Consider the following 16594-nt stretch of genomic DNA (forward strand, 5'->3'; position numbering starts at 1 on the left):
TGGTTTCTGCGGCCCCCAACTGTTTCTTTATTCTTATTCTTTTTTTTTTTACTTTGCTCTTTTCTTGGCTGTATTATATGTGTGTCGTACAAGCTTGTAAACATTGGGTAATTTTATTTCAAATAATTGCATAGTACTCACAGTTTCGCTTTTTATTATATAACTTGTATTTCTCCTATGTTTTGTTTTCTTTTATCTCGCGGACAACTTAGTGTATAACAAGAGCGAGAAGTCGGTGTCTTGCACTCGGCAGGGGAAGAGCAGGAAGAGCGGACACGATGGAGAAGCTGCCTTGTCTAGCCCCTCTTCCCCTTCTGCCTAATTTTGTGATGCGCGAATAACATAATACACCGGTAGACGTGACACGCTGTCTGCCCTTGTAGCCCTCATACAAATATTTTTAAAAAATTAGTACGTGAAGTTCGGCTAGCAGCTACATTGTCAAGTTTTACATCATTTTTTTTTTCAACTGTGCCTGTGTGATGCTGTTGAAGTGCGAAGGAAAAAATGAATAGAACATAACACCAACTTTATGTACGCATGATGTACTCAGTAAATGAGCATGACAGTAAGAGGCATAAATTCAATAGCTACAATTTACGCACCCGATGATATCATGATTCACCTGGGCAGTCATGTACATTTAATGCATATCATATTGCCCGCAAATAAAGACGGGGACAACGGAAGAGAACACAAAAGCGACGCGGGCGGTAAGTTTCAACGGGTTTATTCACGGCGACCCGTGGCAATATATAGACAAATAGAACATGCTCAGAACGCAGCAACAAGAACACTCATCAGCCTAGCGGGGCAATCAATTATAAAAAAAATCTATCTCCGATTGAAACAACCGATTGGAAGTGTAACTAACACAGTCTTGGCATTTCTTTTTTGTGTGATATGCCTCCATCAGTTCGCGTGCAGTCTGGTCCTGGCTTCTCCCCAGAATCTTTATCTCCTTGAATTCTTTGTCAAGAATGTAACATAAGGTATGAGCAACTTTAGTGATGGAATGGTGTAGCGATATAACCCGCATATGCCGCATGTCATATAGCAAGGCGTGGCATATACCTAAATATATACGGGAATACTTGCTCACGGGGACACCGGCGCCGGATGCCGTCACCGGATTTTCTGCGAAATAGACAGATATATATCGTCATCTTAATCAATCGACATATGCATATGTCGTGTAAAATATTTACATAATACAAGTAACTGCCTCTGGCATGAACATTTCAATCTGAGGCAATTTTGGTTTTCAAGTAGCCAGTTATATAAGTTAAGGTGACCCGTGATATGCGGGAGGAGGTAGGGGGGTAGACGGAATAAATAATCTGGTAATATAGGTAAGTGAAATGGAGCGGTAATCGTTACGAGGACGAACTACTGCCAGATTTGCATGTTGGTATTATACGCGCGCACATTGCAACTGTGAGGAACGGACCCAGTATCAGTGGCGGCTGAAAAAAATAAGATTCATAAAATTTTGAATGCTGAAAGATTAGATAGATAGATAGATAGATAGATAGATAGATAGATAGATAGATAGATAGATAGATAGATAGATAGATAGATAGATAGATAGATAGATAGATAGATAGATAGATAGATAGATAGATAGATAGATGAGGGAGAGAGGGATGGAGAAAACCGCATTCATAATGTGGCAAAACGCTTCTATAAACGTCAATCTCTCTGCAGCCCCCCGCGGCGGGTGACGGCCCAGGCTGCTTGCACGAAAGGATAAAGTAAGAGCAGAGAGGTTAAGTACATTGCCCGAAAATTACAAATAACCCTTTCTTACAGTAGGAAACGGCCGGCAAAAGAGGAGAAAGTGTCCTAATACACTCGCAGAGGCGCTCGAGACGAGACACCGTCCTCGAGCCGAGACGCCGTCCTCATTCGTCCGTACAGCACCGCAGGCGTCTCGTGACAACACTATGAACTCGAACTAAATTACTCCAAGTATCCTGGGACCTAATTATTCACGTTTGAACAATGACCGTGAGTGCGTACTTATACTCAGCAATCAAAAGGCACACGGACTGATACGCGTGCATTGTTTTATTTTTGGCCCGTGATTGGCTTTCACCGAACAATCGCTGTCGCGTTCATGCGCTTTCGGTGGATCCATTCCCAACCAGATTGCACGCGCGTCGCGAACGCTGCGGCTACAGTCCTCGTACCGGCCGCCGGCACCGCTGGCTGTTGACTAGCGCAGGCGTGCGATTCGATTCGACGATCGCCGACCGTGTTCGCCGCTATCGTTGTCACCTAAGTGTTGCTTCGCTTCCTGGGAGCGAATGCGCCCAACGAACAGGTCCCGCATTCACAAAGCTTTTTATTCGCAAGTGGTACAGCTGTTTCACATTCGCCGGCCGCCTTCGCTAATAGCATGTCCTAAATGACGATTGGCAGGCACATGCCAATCGTCATTTACAATTAGAGCGTACGAATATTTTTGTGGATAGGGAGCCACGTATATTCCTCTCAATGCTTCTTTGCGCTGGTGCTCTCTTTTTTTCTTTCTTCTTTTTTCTGAGCACCGTCACCACCAGGTACTAGCTGGAGCTGCTTTTTCAGTATCTACGGAGGCTGCGTCTGTGCGAATACAAAATCTGGCAGATATGGAGCCATATAAGCCTATGAAACAAATCTTTTTTTCTAAAACAATATTTCTTTAACTACTTGTCTCCATTACAGTATTTGATTTAAGTTGTTCCCTTCTTGCTGATTATTTTCTTACACGTTTATTGTACCGCGAGATATTCATCACGCATAAGTTAATCTCCCGGCCCGCTGCTCTGCCTTATTTGTAGGGTGTCATTAATATTATGGATGAATATTGCGACCGCACTGTTCACAAGCAGGGCAATAAAGAGCCTATCGCGCGGAGATTGCTACTAACACGACACTCATATTGTAAAGTGCCAGCAAACTGAAACTTAAACATCTAATTAAAATTTTGCCCCTGACATTCTATCTGTTCAAGAAAAATGTACCCGTTAGAAAACGTCTTATTCTGTAAGAAGAAGGCAAAAATGTTATACCGAAATCCACAGGCGTCTACCTCAAGCAAGATTTTTAAAGGTTTGTGCGAGTGATTGTAAAATTACAGTTATTTCAACCGTTACGTTAATAACAGCAAACAACTATTTTTTACGAGGGTGTGTTTTTGTCGTCGGTAAAGCGTGAGATGCCAACTAGAATGAATTACCCGCGCAAAATCGTGATTTCTCTCCGAAAGTGAATTTCCCCTCTGAGCGCCGGAACTTCTTCTGGCCTACTTAAACAATTCCCGTATGTTCTACATCGGTAAAGCCAGCGTGTGTTCTGCAGTTTATTTCAAGTACCTGCGAGTCATAAAAAGCATTTACTGGATGAACCAATAATGAATTTGAAAGTTTTCCCAACGTTCGGACGCGTCGTGTTTTTCGGGCGAAACGTAGCTGACGACGCACGCCCCGACATGCCGGCAGCGCAGTTCTTAGTTACTACTGCCACCGCCAGGTGTGCGCGCTTCGTTTCCCCTCTGCTTCCCCCCAGAGCGCCTACGTTCATTGTCGCCGCTGGCGGCGCGTGACGTCAGCTCGGCATTTGGTTCGTGTTCAGCGGTGGAAGGCGCGCACACCAGCGTCCTTGCTTCAGCTGCCGGGCGGTCGAGGCAGCGGTGCTTCGTCTCGCGGCCTCGTTTGTGGAGACTGGTTTTTCAAGTGGCGCCGGCATTTGGAACATCAAGTGTGTCTCCATCAAGCTGTTGTCGTGACCTATCCTGAGCCATGTGTCCCGTGGTTCTGCTGGCGCTGTTGTTGAGCCTTCTGTTGCTTTTGCTCGAGGTTGTGGCCGCGCTGTCCGTGGCCTTCAACCCAGCGCGCGTGGAGAAGTTGAAACAAGGCGACCTGGCGCGTGTCTCGTTTTCCGCACCCGCTCTGGAGCCACGATTCTTCAGCGTCGCCTCAGACAATCCGTATGTGGCATCGGTGGCCGATCTAAATGTGACTGAAACTGGCGCTTTTGTCAACGGGACGTTTGCCGTGAAGGGGAACTTTCTGGGTCACGCTAAGGTGCGCGTTGTGACCAATGGCACTGAGTCGAACGAGTTTCTTCCCGTCAGCGTAGTGCGGAAGCAGAACAGACTCTCCTTAATATTCACGGTATCCGTGGCCGTGCTAGTTTCATTAAACTACATCAACATGGGTTGTGCTTTAGACATGGAAGTTGTGAAAGATGTGCTGCGAAGACCTATAGGCCCAGTGGTGGGCTTCTTCAGCCAGTATCTTGCCATGCCTTTGGTGAGTTCCACTGCCCTACATAGTCGTTGTTCCGTCCAGGCGCTTGTCGTGCGAAAGTGCTGCTTGTGTGCGCACTTAATCCCAGCAACTGCCGTGCACTGCTCGCTGAACGGCGTCGCCTGAGGCAGCCGATGATTGAGCGACGTTATTGGCATAACACACGCTCACGGCGTTGGCTGAAAGTGGCTGACCCTCGCGTGCCGGCAACAAGACCGCGCTTGTGGCACGCGAGAGTGAACGCCAGAGGCCTTGTCTAGAGACGGACCTTGACGCCACCCATTCTTCTAGGAAACCTGTCGCAAGAGGTCTTGCATTGAGTGGCGGATGTGGTGTGTCGGTCGCCACTGGTTTCCTATAGCTTGTTGTCACCAGATAGCAGGTATTTCACGTGGACGCTGTCAGTTCCTTGCAGGTTTCGTGCAGTTACATAATTCACTACAAAATGATTGCTTTCAAAAAGTTATTTTCGATGTGGCACGAGTGAGGGAGGCCCCTTGCAGTTGCACGTCATGACAAAATGATCGATTTTAACCACATATTTTCAATGTGGCATGGGTTGTTCTTTCATTGTTATGCTTCCACCACGTTAAACGGGCAAGAATATGGTTATGTTGAGAATTTGTGCAATTTAAATCCCATGTTCATTCAGTGTACGATCAGTTTTATTGTCCACTATGTGATACATTGCTTATTCTTAAATAATGGTTCAAAAGCAGTTGAAAGCGAGTGCAAGGAACTGGAAAATGCACAGCCCCCAGCACACCTGTCTAGAGCACGTGAAAAGTGAGCTCAAGACAATTCTGCTGGAGGCTGTACCGAAAAAGGTAGTTGTACTGGACTGTCATACAACCTTAATCTTCTTTTTATATTCCTCCTCATTCAGAAAGAAAAGCTCCAAATTGTTGCTAGAGCATAAGCTGTGTGTGAACTACACTTTGTTTCCTCTTCACCTTGAGGTATTTCACTGTAGAAACAGTTTCATTTCTATAGTCTTCTTGCCTTGCACGTTGAGTAGCTACCGTACATTTTTTTGCAGTATATGCGTTATCGGTATTGTTTTCTGTTTGCAGTTTTATAGTATTCCACACACTATTTTTTGCATGACTTTGGGGCATGAAAAAAAAATTATTCCGACTAACCCCACGTCACAAGTATGACTGGTTAAAACTACATAATATTCATTACATTAAGAATACATAACTGACATGTTGAGCCACACTTAAATGTGCAAGCAATGATTGGCACAGCAGATGCTTTACTGTGTTGAGTGGATTTGCAAAGGGATAAACTTGGCTTCCAAAGTGCACCCCTTGAGTACTGTGCCAAGTGATTCCTCTTTCCTGGGTTGTATTTAGCATCACTCTTGTGCAAACCTTTGTTCATTGTCTGTTGTAGGTGGAAGGGGTTAGGGCTTTTTTCTTTGTCAATTTCCTTATTACTTCTGATTTTATTTCTTCTTTCTGGATTGGTTAAGCTTATGAGAAGTGCCTGGCTGCCTCACCTGGTACCTCTCATATGCTTTTGGGGCGTGCTAATGCAGGATGCGAGGTCAGTGGATTTGAGGCACCCTTGCCTTGATTCCATGCACTTGCAAGGGCAAGACTATCAAAACGTCTGCTGATTCAACTGCAGGACTCCCTGCCTTTTGAGCAAAATTGGGTACTTTTTGTGGAGCTATTGTTACCCTTCGGGGCAACAAAATCTTTACAAAAATTGAGAAAGCTTCACAAAAATATGTTTAGCCAACCTCTCTTTGTTTCTTAGCGTTTTCATTGTATTTTCATTCAGTCCTGCCTACTTGCTGCAGTGCCAATATTTTTAACGTTTCTGGAGTATCATGCTTCCTCTGAGACCAGCCTTGAGATGGATTCATTCTTTTCTGACAAGACATGTAAATACTACTTGTACAAGAATTTGCAGTATATGAAACAAATTTTTTTTTTTCTCTGCAAGTTTGATACTGCTGCTATATGATGAGCTTGGCTTCGGGGAAACTTATTTCCTCGTAAAAGGTAAATTTTTTTTTCTGCTGTGCTTGTTGGTCACCAGATAAGCATTATTCTTAGCTAATTTACCTGGAGTCACAGGTTCAATTACTCGCTGCATTCAAATAGGGACATAATGCAAGAACATCCATGTGCTGACCTTTGGATGCTCATAAAGAATTGCAAAGGATCAAAATTAATCTGAAGCATTCCATTACAGCGTCTCTTGCAGCTGCCATGTTGCTTTGAAATGTTGCCCTCCATTGGTCACGTTAGTTTTCCACATTATGCCTACGATGCACCTAATCTATTAGTCTCCTTTTGGCATGGAACTGTTTTCCTTGCTGCAGGTGGCTTATGGAATGGCACAGTGGCTTTTCGAAGAAGCATACCTGCAGCTAGGACTTTTCACATTTGGCTGTTCCCCTGGCGGAGGAGCTAGCAACATGTGGACGGTTCTTCTTGGTGGTAACCTGAACTTAAGCATTGCCATGACCTTCATCAGCACCATTGCTTCTTTGGGTAAGGTTTGTTTCTTTGTATTCTAGAGAACTTTGTTATTCCACATGTTTCTGCGACAACGGTCTTGGATTTTTAAAAATAGGCGATTCAAGACAAAATAACCATTTCAACTGGGCAAGCATCGCAGCAGTGGCAAACATCATAATTTGGAGGATAATTGTCAATGCGGTTATTGAGTAACAGTTTTGGTAATTAACTTATTAACAATTTACTTTAGGAGATGTGTTATAATGGCAGAATTGAAATTGGCCAGCACTCAGAGCACCAGCTTTTATTAGAAACATTGTGCCTACTACATGTTTTGAGAAATGTGGACTCTTAAGTGTGCCATGAAATACATGGCTGTTCCAGCTAATATGTTTCAGCACTGTGGAAATATGTAGTATGAAAAACTGAAAAGTTAACTCTTTAACACGTTGTTTAACAATGTACATGAAATGCAGCATGTGCATTTTGTGGAAGATTTCTATATTCCATAGGCTCTTGCTGCATATCTTTAGACTGACTTTCTTTTGTAAATTGTGATATAAAGGTTATAAACAGGGATAAGGTGCCTCAGAAAGGCTGGCCAATGTTTCGATAAGATCTTTGTCATGGTCCTCGTACTGAGACATTGCCCAGCCTTTCTGAGGCGCCTTATGCCTGTTTATAACCTTTATACCGCAGTGTGCTACTACATCTGTCAGCCCCCTTCTTGATTTTGGTTTTATTTTGTAAATGTGACTTTCATTTGCATAGAAAATGTACTTGCAGTGAAAACTGAGGCGTCTGGGATATTATTTCAGCTTGTACAACAGCAAATTTTTCACTACACAATTTTGAAATGTACTTAGCTGGCAAGACTAATTATTATACCTTGCTATTTTAGCAATGTACTAAAAATGACCACTGAAGCCTTTCATTGGTTTTGAACATCATTTTTTTATCGAGAAATGGTTTGATACATCTAAATATATTTACAAAGAGAAAGCGATATTAACCGTTGAACTGACTCTGTAAGCTGACTAAATCAATTAGGCAAGAAAATATTGAAAGGTACCACCTGGGCCAGTTTGCATGGAAAATAGAATTCTCATAACTGATGCCAGCCACATTTTGGCGGGTGACACTGAATTGGGAAATGCACTTGGTACTCTGTGACCAACATATACAATAGGCAAAGTTGTGTTTTTGAGAGTATTGTTTTCTTACTGCAGGCACTATGCCCCTCTGGCTGTTCACACTTGGACGCAACCTGTTCCAAGAGGCATCGCTGCGCATTCCCTTCCGCAACATATTCACCACATTGGTGTCAATGACGCTGCCACTCGGTGTTGGTCTGGCCCTGCAGCGTTGGCGGCCCAAGGCTGCTGACGTGTGCAAGCGCTTGCTGGCCCCAGTGTCCGTGGCCATGATAGTGTACATAGTTGTGTTTGGCACATATGCCAACCTGTACATGTTCCAGCTGATGAGCTGGCAAGTACTGTTGGCTGCAGCAGCCAACGTCTGGGTAGGCTTTGCAGTGGGTGCCCTGGCCACCCGATGTGCAGGCCTTCCGTGGGCTGACGTGCTCGCAGTGTCCATAGAGACTGGCGTCCAGAACACGGGCATTGCCATTGTGTTGCTGGGCTTCTCCCTGCCTCAGCCGGAGGCAGACATTGCATCAGTGGTGCCTGTGGCGGCCTCCATTGTGACTCCCATCCCACTGCTGCTGCTGCTGCTGGGGCAGAAGGTGTACAGCCGCTGCTGTCACCGGGCCGACGCAGTGGCGGACGCAAAAGGTGTGGCAGCCTTTGCTGAGGTAGGCGCCGCGGGTGATGTGGAGGAGAAGCGGGCATTGACAGTCTGCAACGGAACAGTAGCCAACGGCACGCTCGGTGGCGGGAAGGCTGCTGAGGCCAGCTACGGTGACGATCCTGAGCGGCTGTGATGTGTTGTTGGTGTGACTTGGTGTCCCTCGCTCCTGTTCCCTGTGCACCTGCTGTGGCCTTGTTTTGGGGGTTGCCTGTCTTTCCATCCTTTCCCTACAAGCACACGCTTTGAACACTTGGGAGGAGATTCAGTTGCTTACTACTGACACTGTTGGCCTGCACAATATTTTAACCAATAAGTGTGCCCAAGAGCAAGCTGAAATTATGAGTCAGAAGTATTCTCAATTTTATATGTGTCATGTTTTTTTATGAGTCAATTCTATTGAGAGACAAGAAGCGCTTGCAACATCATATTTCATATTTTGTATGATCTTGAGAAAAGACTTGTGCATTTAATCATACACCCTTAAGTTTACCACTTCTTCATTAACTTCCCTAACCTGCTTGCTTTGCCAAATATAGGGACACACATGCTTACGGAACCTAGTGATAAGTTGAGATAGTAAAATGTATTTACCTCTTGAAGCATGATAATGTGAGTAAAAAATGAAACATTTAAGAGGTGATGCGGGGCCGAAAGGTAAACTTATGAGCTGATGTGCCAATTTTAACGAAATTTTGCATGAGGCTTTGTCTTCTTGTCATTAGAACATGTAGCAAATTTGATTAACCTAGCACAAATACAAAAAAAAGTTATGCATGTCCCATTGAGCAAATGATTGTGTCATCTTAGGAAAACTATAATTTTCACAACTATAAAGCTAGATGAAGGTTTTTTGAATAAATATCTTCTGGACACCCTATATTACTAGATAGAAGCAGCTGCTTGCAATTTTATGCATTTTGTAGGAACCGCATTGCTAGAAAGCTAAAGTGGTGTTTATTTTCTTTAACTGTAATCCAGAAATATTTACTTGCTATGTCCATAGTCATGTTCCTCACATGTATTCAGCCTAGAAACAGTTTTCACCTTTGCTGTTTCAAAGCAGTAGTTTCCTAAAAGTGTGAATTGGCCAGAAAGTGCTAATAGAGAAAAATCACTTCAAAGGTCTCAAAACATGCCAAAACATATGCAACTGTTGGATAAGAAGCTCGTTTTCTTCTCTTCTATCATGCAAATAAGCAAACTTAGCAAGAACCTCCTTTATATGCTTAGAAATCAAAAACAAAATTGGGAAATGTGGGGTTCTGATGAAAATTGTAATTTTAGCCCCGCATCCCCCCTTACAACTAACATAAATTTCTGTAAGCATTTGATTTTTTTTCTTAGTGCATGCTGCCATCTTGCATTCAGGAGGAATGTGTGTTGCTTACATTGTAAGCGGCCTATTCTGGCCTCTGTTTTTCCTTCTTCCTGGCTGCAGTGGGCTCAGTGCAGTTACGTGGTCCGACCTTCATTTCAATACGTACAGCTGTTGACATGTTTAAGTGAGGTATATTTGCATAGGCATTTTTATGCTTCAATTTAATGCAGGAGGCATGCTGTTATGGTGGACCCAACAGGCATATCTTATAGTGTGTGCCAAACATTCTTATATTGAAAAAAAAAAGAACAGAAGCGACCTGGTAGCTAGCAGAATGCTATGGTTAGTGTGCAAGAATGTCACTTTGTCTTTTGTGCCTGCATAATTCTTTTACAGAGATCTCTGAAACTTAAAACTTAAGCCTGGACAGCTTCATTTGTTCACTGCACTACAAATAGCTGTCGTGCATTTTGCTTTGCAACTGCAGAGGAAATTGAGTTCGACGATCTGACTTTTAACGTAGTAATGACGGCTTTGAAGAATCTCGTATCAGCAGGAACCATTTTATTTCTTTTTTAATATAATTAAAAGTGCTTGTGAAATCTCTCAGTACACTGTGATAGCCTGTTTTGTTCATATTTGATTTCTGGCTCAAGTTTACTTTGTTATTCATAGTGCACCAGGTTTTGACACCAAATTGAAATCCATGCTTTTTAATTTAATTATGTAGTACTTAGCAGTGATGGCCAACTTTTTTCCCACATGACAAGCCTTTTTCCAGCACCACTTGAGAACTTGTAAGAGAGATGTGGTGGAGGATAAACTTGCATCGTGGTTGCTTTTGCTTGCTTTGTTTGAATTAACACTGGCTAACAACTATTGCTTGCTGTGCTCTGTGCTTGTTTTGTTGTGAGGGGTCTTTATTGGTTATGTCTGTCTCAGCACCCAAAGTTTGTGGCAAAAGCACTATGAGGCCATTAAGTTATGTCTGGCAGATTGCTTAATAGAGACATATGAATGGGACATGCTGCCATTAAAATGGAAGTATATCGGAAATAACTGCTTGTTTATATATAGACGCACATACATACAGTCGCTAACCGAATTTTTGGACATCCTCCACGGTGGAGCCACCTTCTCCGTAGGACTACTGTATGACAACAACTGAACTTTCGGATGTTGTATGGTGCCTCATGGACATCTCATTCAGTCTTTCGGATATGATCTTTGCATGTTATGTCGCAACGGTGGCAGCTGTGAATGGTGGGTACCATTCAAGTTGCTGCCGATACCCTCACTTTTGTTGACAAGCTTGTCTTACGGCTTTCCGAATTCCATGCAGCTGCTGCTAATAGTTCTGTGCCAATTCGGTGCCAAACCATAACTTTAATTGACACACGAAGCAGCGATCATTAGGCCTATGATCGTGGCTATGTGGCCATGACCAAAATTTGATGATTATCGAAGCTTTCTGCTATAAAGTGTTCATATGAGCAGCTCATCAGTGATGACGGCAGAGATTGCGTGCATGGGTTAGACTGACAGTCGCAGAAGCCACGTTCAGGTCCCTGAGTGACCAGCTGGCAACTACCGCGAGCGTGTGCTTACTCGTGTGTGTGCTTACTTAAGGGAAAGGTGTAAGCACTCGCGTGTATGGACAGTTCCAAACTGAATTTGTGCATAACAGGCTAAACTGCTGGCATCGTGCAGAAATGGTTGCAAGCGACATTTAGGCCGGGTTAATGTAACGGTTGTATTCAAACACATCTCATGAGGGGTTAAGTGGCGCTCAGCCCACGTTATCAGCAGGATCGGCTTGTTGTAAAGGGTGGATAATGAGAAGCACATAGAATCTGATTGAGCTAAAGAAATCCTCACATTATAGTGGCCCTGCGATGGCATGCAATGAGGGAACACGAAACATAAGTGTTCTGTGGTGAAACATCTATTCAGCATTGACCTCCACAAAATTTCAAGTAGATGTTACGTCACTAAAGTACAATGCCAAACAAAAGTCTAAACAAATTTTCCGTGCTGCTGGCCTTGTAAAAAAAGAAGCAAAACTTTTTTTTCTCTCAAAATTAGTTTTTCAGACTGCCTAATTATGACATTTTTACGACCTCTAAGGGGTAGTTCTAAAGGGGACGACCGACCCCCCCCCCCCCCCTTGCAATGGCCCTCTCCTACAACCACGGTATGCCAAGTAATGAAGTGCGCTCCTGCACCCCCAACGAAAAGGGAGACTCTGTCTCTGCACCCCCAACAGAAAAATTCTGGTACTACCCTTGCCTTCTCTGTGTCCGAAAAATCGTTCAGCGGCTGTAGATATATGCAAAAAAAATCCAGTCTGTCTTTGTGGAAACTTGCTAGAGATTATTCATCTATTGGTGGTCCAAGGTAGTTTAAACACTAAGATGATAGTTTTTCTAATGCGTGTCTCATGCCACAGTGAAGCAATCATTGACGACTTTCAGCAGTAGGGGTAGAAGGTTAGATAGCTTTTGTGTGACAACTGCAACAATAGCAAGTGGCTGTCGAGTATACTGTTCTGTAGCCAGTAAAATCCATACTGGTTAATGTTCCATGTGTTCAAGTCATGAGTGCCTTAGCTCTTGCTCCTTCAATGAATGACAAAATGTGTACCGCTAAAAAATTGCCTCAGTTAGACACATTTCAATTATCAGTTCTGGAATGAGAGGGGGGCACTACAAAATTCTTTCTTCCAACTATCTTTCTTTTTGATCTTCAGGTGCGGTACGACAAGTTGGATAGTCCGCTACTGTCTGACTGATTTCATGGAGCAGGGAACCAGATACGTGTGGATTGCTGTCTGCCTTATTTTAGCGCTGCTTAGCGTGTTTTGTGGCTCTGCTGACTTTCATTTTCTTTTCCTTTTGTTTTGTCCTTGTGTTTGGTGAGTTGTTAGCCTGTTTGAAGCACTGTTTGATTGTTTCTTTGTTTGTTTTGTTTTGATATTTCATTTCGTTATAGTATTGAAATACTGACATGCGAGTGCTACACATTATCTTGTGAAAACATTAGTATTTGCATTCTTCAGATCTTTGTCACGTAGCACAGCTTGGCCTCTATAGAGCCCCTTTTTTTTGTTTTTTAGCTGTTCTGTGCTTGGTGCTTCACTAACAAACAGCTTTGTAACACCATGCTTCTGCATAGTAGCTTCAAGGATAAGCCTGACAAGCTCTTTCTGATGGCAAGGTGGGAGACCAGAACACGTTTCAATTTTCCTCTTGGTAATTTTCTCTTGCAGTAATCTTATTTTTTTTGTGTGTGTGGAAAAGCAAATATTTTGTCTTCCTCTATCGGTGTGGAAATCAGGCAGATTGCTAATGCAGTGGGATGACTTTGTGCATGTGAAGAATGCAGAAAGAAGCGGAATGACTGCTTTACTAACCGGTCTCTATCTCTCTTTTTTTTTTTCTTGTCTGCGTCGGTTTTCTCTTTGTGTGGCCCTGTCCTTGTTGACTCTCCTAGGGACCATCTCGTGACTTGGCATCACTGCATGTCCTAGCAGTGGAGCTTGCAGCTGGTCCTTGACAAGTGGTCAACCCTTTTACGCCATCCACTGAACGGAAGAGGAATTAGCTTGCCTGGCTGCTGGGATCCGAGTCAGTCAACTGGTGCAATCTACCTTTTCATATAAAGCCTTTTGTAGGATATGTTAGCTCCTTACTTCTCAATGCTTGCATGTTTGCTAACCGTGCATGTAAAATGGGTTTTATAGCTCTGTTCCTGTTGTTGTGGTTATTGAAAGGAGTTATTGCAGTATGCTTTACACTGTGCTGTGCTGTGAACAAATAATGAGTTCCAAGTGTTTGGCTTATTCTGAGCCCTCAATGATGTTTCCAGGTGATTCTTTGAACACTTTTCATTGCCTTCTGTCATTGGTGTTCAAAGCATTGCTCTTCTATTTGTCGGAATCATGGTGATAAGTGAATATCAAGGGCCATCATATAGTTTTACTTCTATAAACACTGTTCTTGTGGCTTCATTTCTTAGGTGCTTGCACACTTAAGGAGTGGCGTTTGTTAAAGGCTGTAGTTTAACGAATTGACTTCTGGCTGGTTAATACTGTCAGAAACAAATCATCTCAATTGTGCAGTCACTTCATGAACCTTGCATTCTGCAGCTGGGAGTGTTTTCATTGTTGCATGTGGCATCATTACCTTTGGTAAGCTAAGCTACAAGGAATGTGCAACTATGATTGGTACTTAAACATGTGGCTGGTGATCTTTTTAAAATGGCCCATATGTACTGATACTTATTAAGAAGCACAAAAGTATTTTTGATGCTTCAGGGTGACCAGAAGTGTGTTTATTATGTCTGTGTCGCTGTAGCCCAATGTTCAAACAAATTATTTAGATGCATACTTTCCTGTTATAAAAACAAATAAACTAGCATAAGCAAATTTGTGTAGACTTGTTTGTTTCATTCATGCTTATAGTTGGATACAGCTGTATCCTGCAACTGCAGTGACTAGGCACACTCTTTTATTGCTTTTTACAAATGTTCCTTGAATGAGGCTTGGTCAGGTGTGGTCATGGTGCTTTCTTGTGGGAGCCCATATTATCCAATTTTTACTAGCAGTAGAGCCAGAATTGCACCTTATATTGCTATATGAGTGTGAACTCTGGTCTTCACTCTTATTTGACTTGTGTTTTGTCGTGGGCCTCCTTAAATCTACATAGAAGAAAATATATCCCGTTTGTACTGCATTTGTGAAAGCACTGAGTACCAACTTGGTATGAAAAAAAAAAAAAAATTCTCAGTTCTTGACAGTGCAGGAAGTGGCAACCTGGCTCGCTCTCGTTCCGAGCTCGTTTTCACGATTCTTGCTATAGGGAACGAATGTCAAAAAATGTCGAATGTACTAGCACGAGTCAAGCTCGAGGTCGTGTTCTTGGCATTTTCAACAGCCACAGGTGGGCCCTAACGAGTGCGAACGAAACGCGCGCGCGCACTGTAACCAAACCATGAACAGACTGCGAGCTCGATTGGCGTTATTTCCGCTACCTACGTGATGCAGTCAACCAACCCTTTACTGTGGTGCATTTCTGCAAGTGTCAAGTTTATTTCCAACAACACCGAGTCGGAGGTCCTTCCTCATCGTCTACTGGGTTATTCTAGATGATCTTAAAAAGCAGCGGAAGTCTAACTGCTGAACTGCGAATACGTAACCAGTTTCTTACTAGTGGCGTAGCCAGAAACTTCTTTCAGGAGGGCGGGGGGGGGGGGGCATGTTGCAGCTTGGCTTCCTCCTTAAGAGGAAGCTTTATCTCGGATGCTCCTATCTAATACATGTAGAAGGTGAATTAGTTTTTCTCGGCAACCACTGCACAAAATTTGATAAGGTTTGTTGCATTTAAAAGAAAAACTTAAATTCTACTGTCTTCTGGTTTTGAATTTTTCATTTAGGTTGTCAATTTCTTATTAAAAATTGGCACAAATCTCAAATTTTCAGAAGCCGAAACTATCACGTTTAAAACTCTAACGCAACAAGGAAAAATAATATCACAATTCTGTGAATTGCATCTAATAGTACATCTACAGCGGACAAAATTGATATGTTACAACTGAATCTCAAACAATTTGGCATTATCGAAATACGGCTTTTTCAGAACCATTGTGCACCATGTAACTAATTCACATAAGATACAAATTGACATGCCAAATTTGTCCGCTTTGACTTATAATAGATGCCGTTTGAAGAACCGCGATATCTGTTTTTGATGAAGAGCTTTTAGTTTGTAAAGGTCGTGCTTCTATTTTTTCTCACTTTCACATTTTTCAGTATATTTTAAACAATTCAGGCCCTAAATCGAGCTTCCGCTTCCAACAGATACTAGAAGTTAACTTTCTCAAATGCAACAAATTCCATTAAAAGTGATCCAGGGGTTATCTAAGAAAAGCGTTTCTGTGTTTTACATTCATTTGAAAAGGCCGCGTCGGAGTTCGGCCCGAGCTAAAGCTTCCTCTTAAACAATTTGTCGAGAGATCAAATACATGAATAATAACTGCATTGCCATTGCCAAATATGCTGCAAACGAATTCTTGAACGCTACGCACTGTCAAAACAAGTAATATATGTATTTTTAATAAAAATATATACTCGTATGTACCAGAAATTGTGCTCAAAATAACTGATATCAATGCTTCCATGTTTTTGTCTATTTAATAGGTAAAGAAAATATCACACGATCCTTAGAACTATATCAGTTCGAAACCAGCAAAGCAGTGCATGCCACTGATATGAAAAATGTAAAGGCCATGAAATGAACAAGTTGAGTGCAAATATGTTAATGAAACTTTGTCATTCAACAACCTTATTTACATTTTTGTACATATGCAACGGCCAGTGAAAGATCTCAATGACGCTGTCATTTATTCCAATGTATTACGCAGGAGCAGCTGTCACCTGTCGTGTATCGTGAGTAATTGCGCCGAAATTATTGTCCCAACAGAGAGCATCTACATAAAGCCGTTCTGAAAAATATACGAGGGCGAGTCAAATGAAAGTGAGCCAATGCAAATATATGACAAACGGGGTACTGCTGCTGGCTTTGCCAACTTGTCTGATAGTGTGTTGATTTGGCTTGTCTCGTTGTATGTTCCGATCTAAGACTTTAGAAAAGTCAATGCACCTTTGGCTTCAAATGTTTATAACAACATTAAGCCCA

At 42.6% G+C, this 16594-nt stretch overlaps 1 protein-coding gene across 3 annotated transcripts; it reads left to right on the plus strand.

Annotated features, from left to right (window-relative positions):
* The first annotated feature begins 3594 nt into the window (after positions 1-3594).
* LOC126544019 (ileal sodium/bile acid cotransporter-like) lies at positions 3595-14325 on the plus strand. Of its 3 annotated transcripts, none has more exons than XM_072286900.1 (4): positions 3595-4298; positions 6634-6805; positions 8002-8691; positions 12649-14325. In XM_072286900.1, exons 1-4 carry the CDS (start codon positions 3786-3788, stop codon positions 12669-12671), a joined length of 1398 nt encoding a protein of 465 aa, XP_072143001.1. In that variant the 5' UTR covers positions 3595-3785; the 3' UTR covers positions 12672-14325. The 3 variants fall into 3 exon arrangements, with proteins under 3 accessions (XP_072143001.1, XP_072143005.1, XP_050047156.1); XM_072286904.1 differs by having other exon boundaries at positions 13392-14325; XM_050191199.3 differs by having other exon boundaries at positions 8002-8585.
* The last annotated feature ends 2269 nt before the right edge of the window (positions 14326-16594 follow it).

The sequence above is a fragment of the Dermacentor andersoni genome, chromosome 1 (assembly GCF_023375885.2).
Source record: "Dermacentor andersoni chromosome 1, qqDerAnde1_hic_scaffold, whole genome shotgun sequence".
NCBI classification, from domain to species: domain Eukaryota; kingdom Metazoa; phylum Arthropoda; class Arachnida; order Ixodida; family Ixodidae; genus Dermacentor; species Dermacentor andersoni.

Coding starts and splice junctions, on each gene's coding strand:
- LOC126544019 (XM_072286900.1), top strand. CDS start 3,786: ATGTGTCCCGTGGTTCTGCTGGCGCTGTTGTTGAGCCTTCTGTTGCTT. Junction 4,299..6,633: donor AGTATCTTGCCATGCCTTTG/GTGAGTTCCACT, acceptor TCCTTGCTGCAG/GTGGCTTATGGAATGGCACA. Junction 6,806..8,001: donor CAGCACCATTGCTTCTTTGG/GTAAGGTTTGTT, acceptor TTCTTACTGCAG/GCACTATGCCCCTCTGGCTG.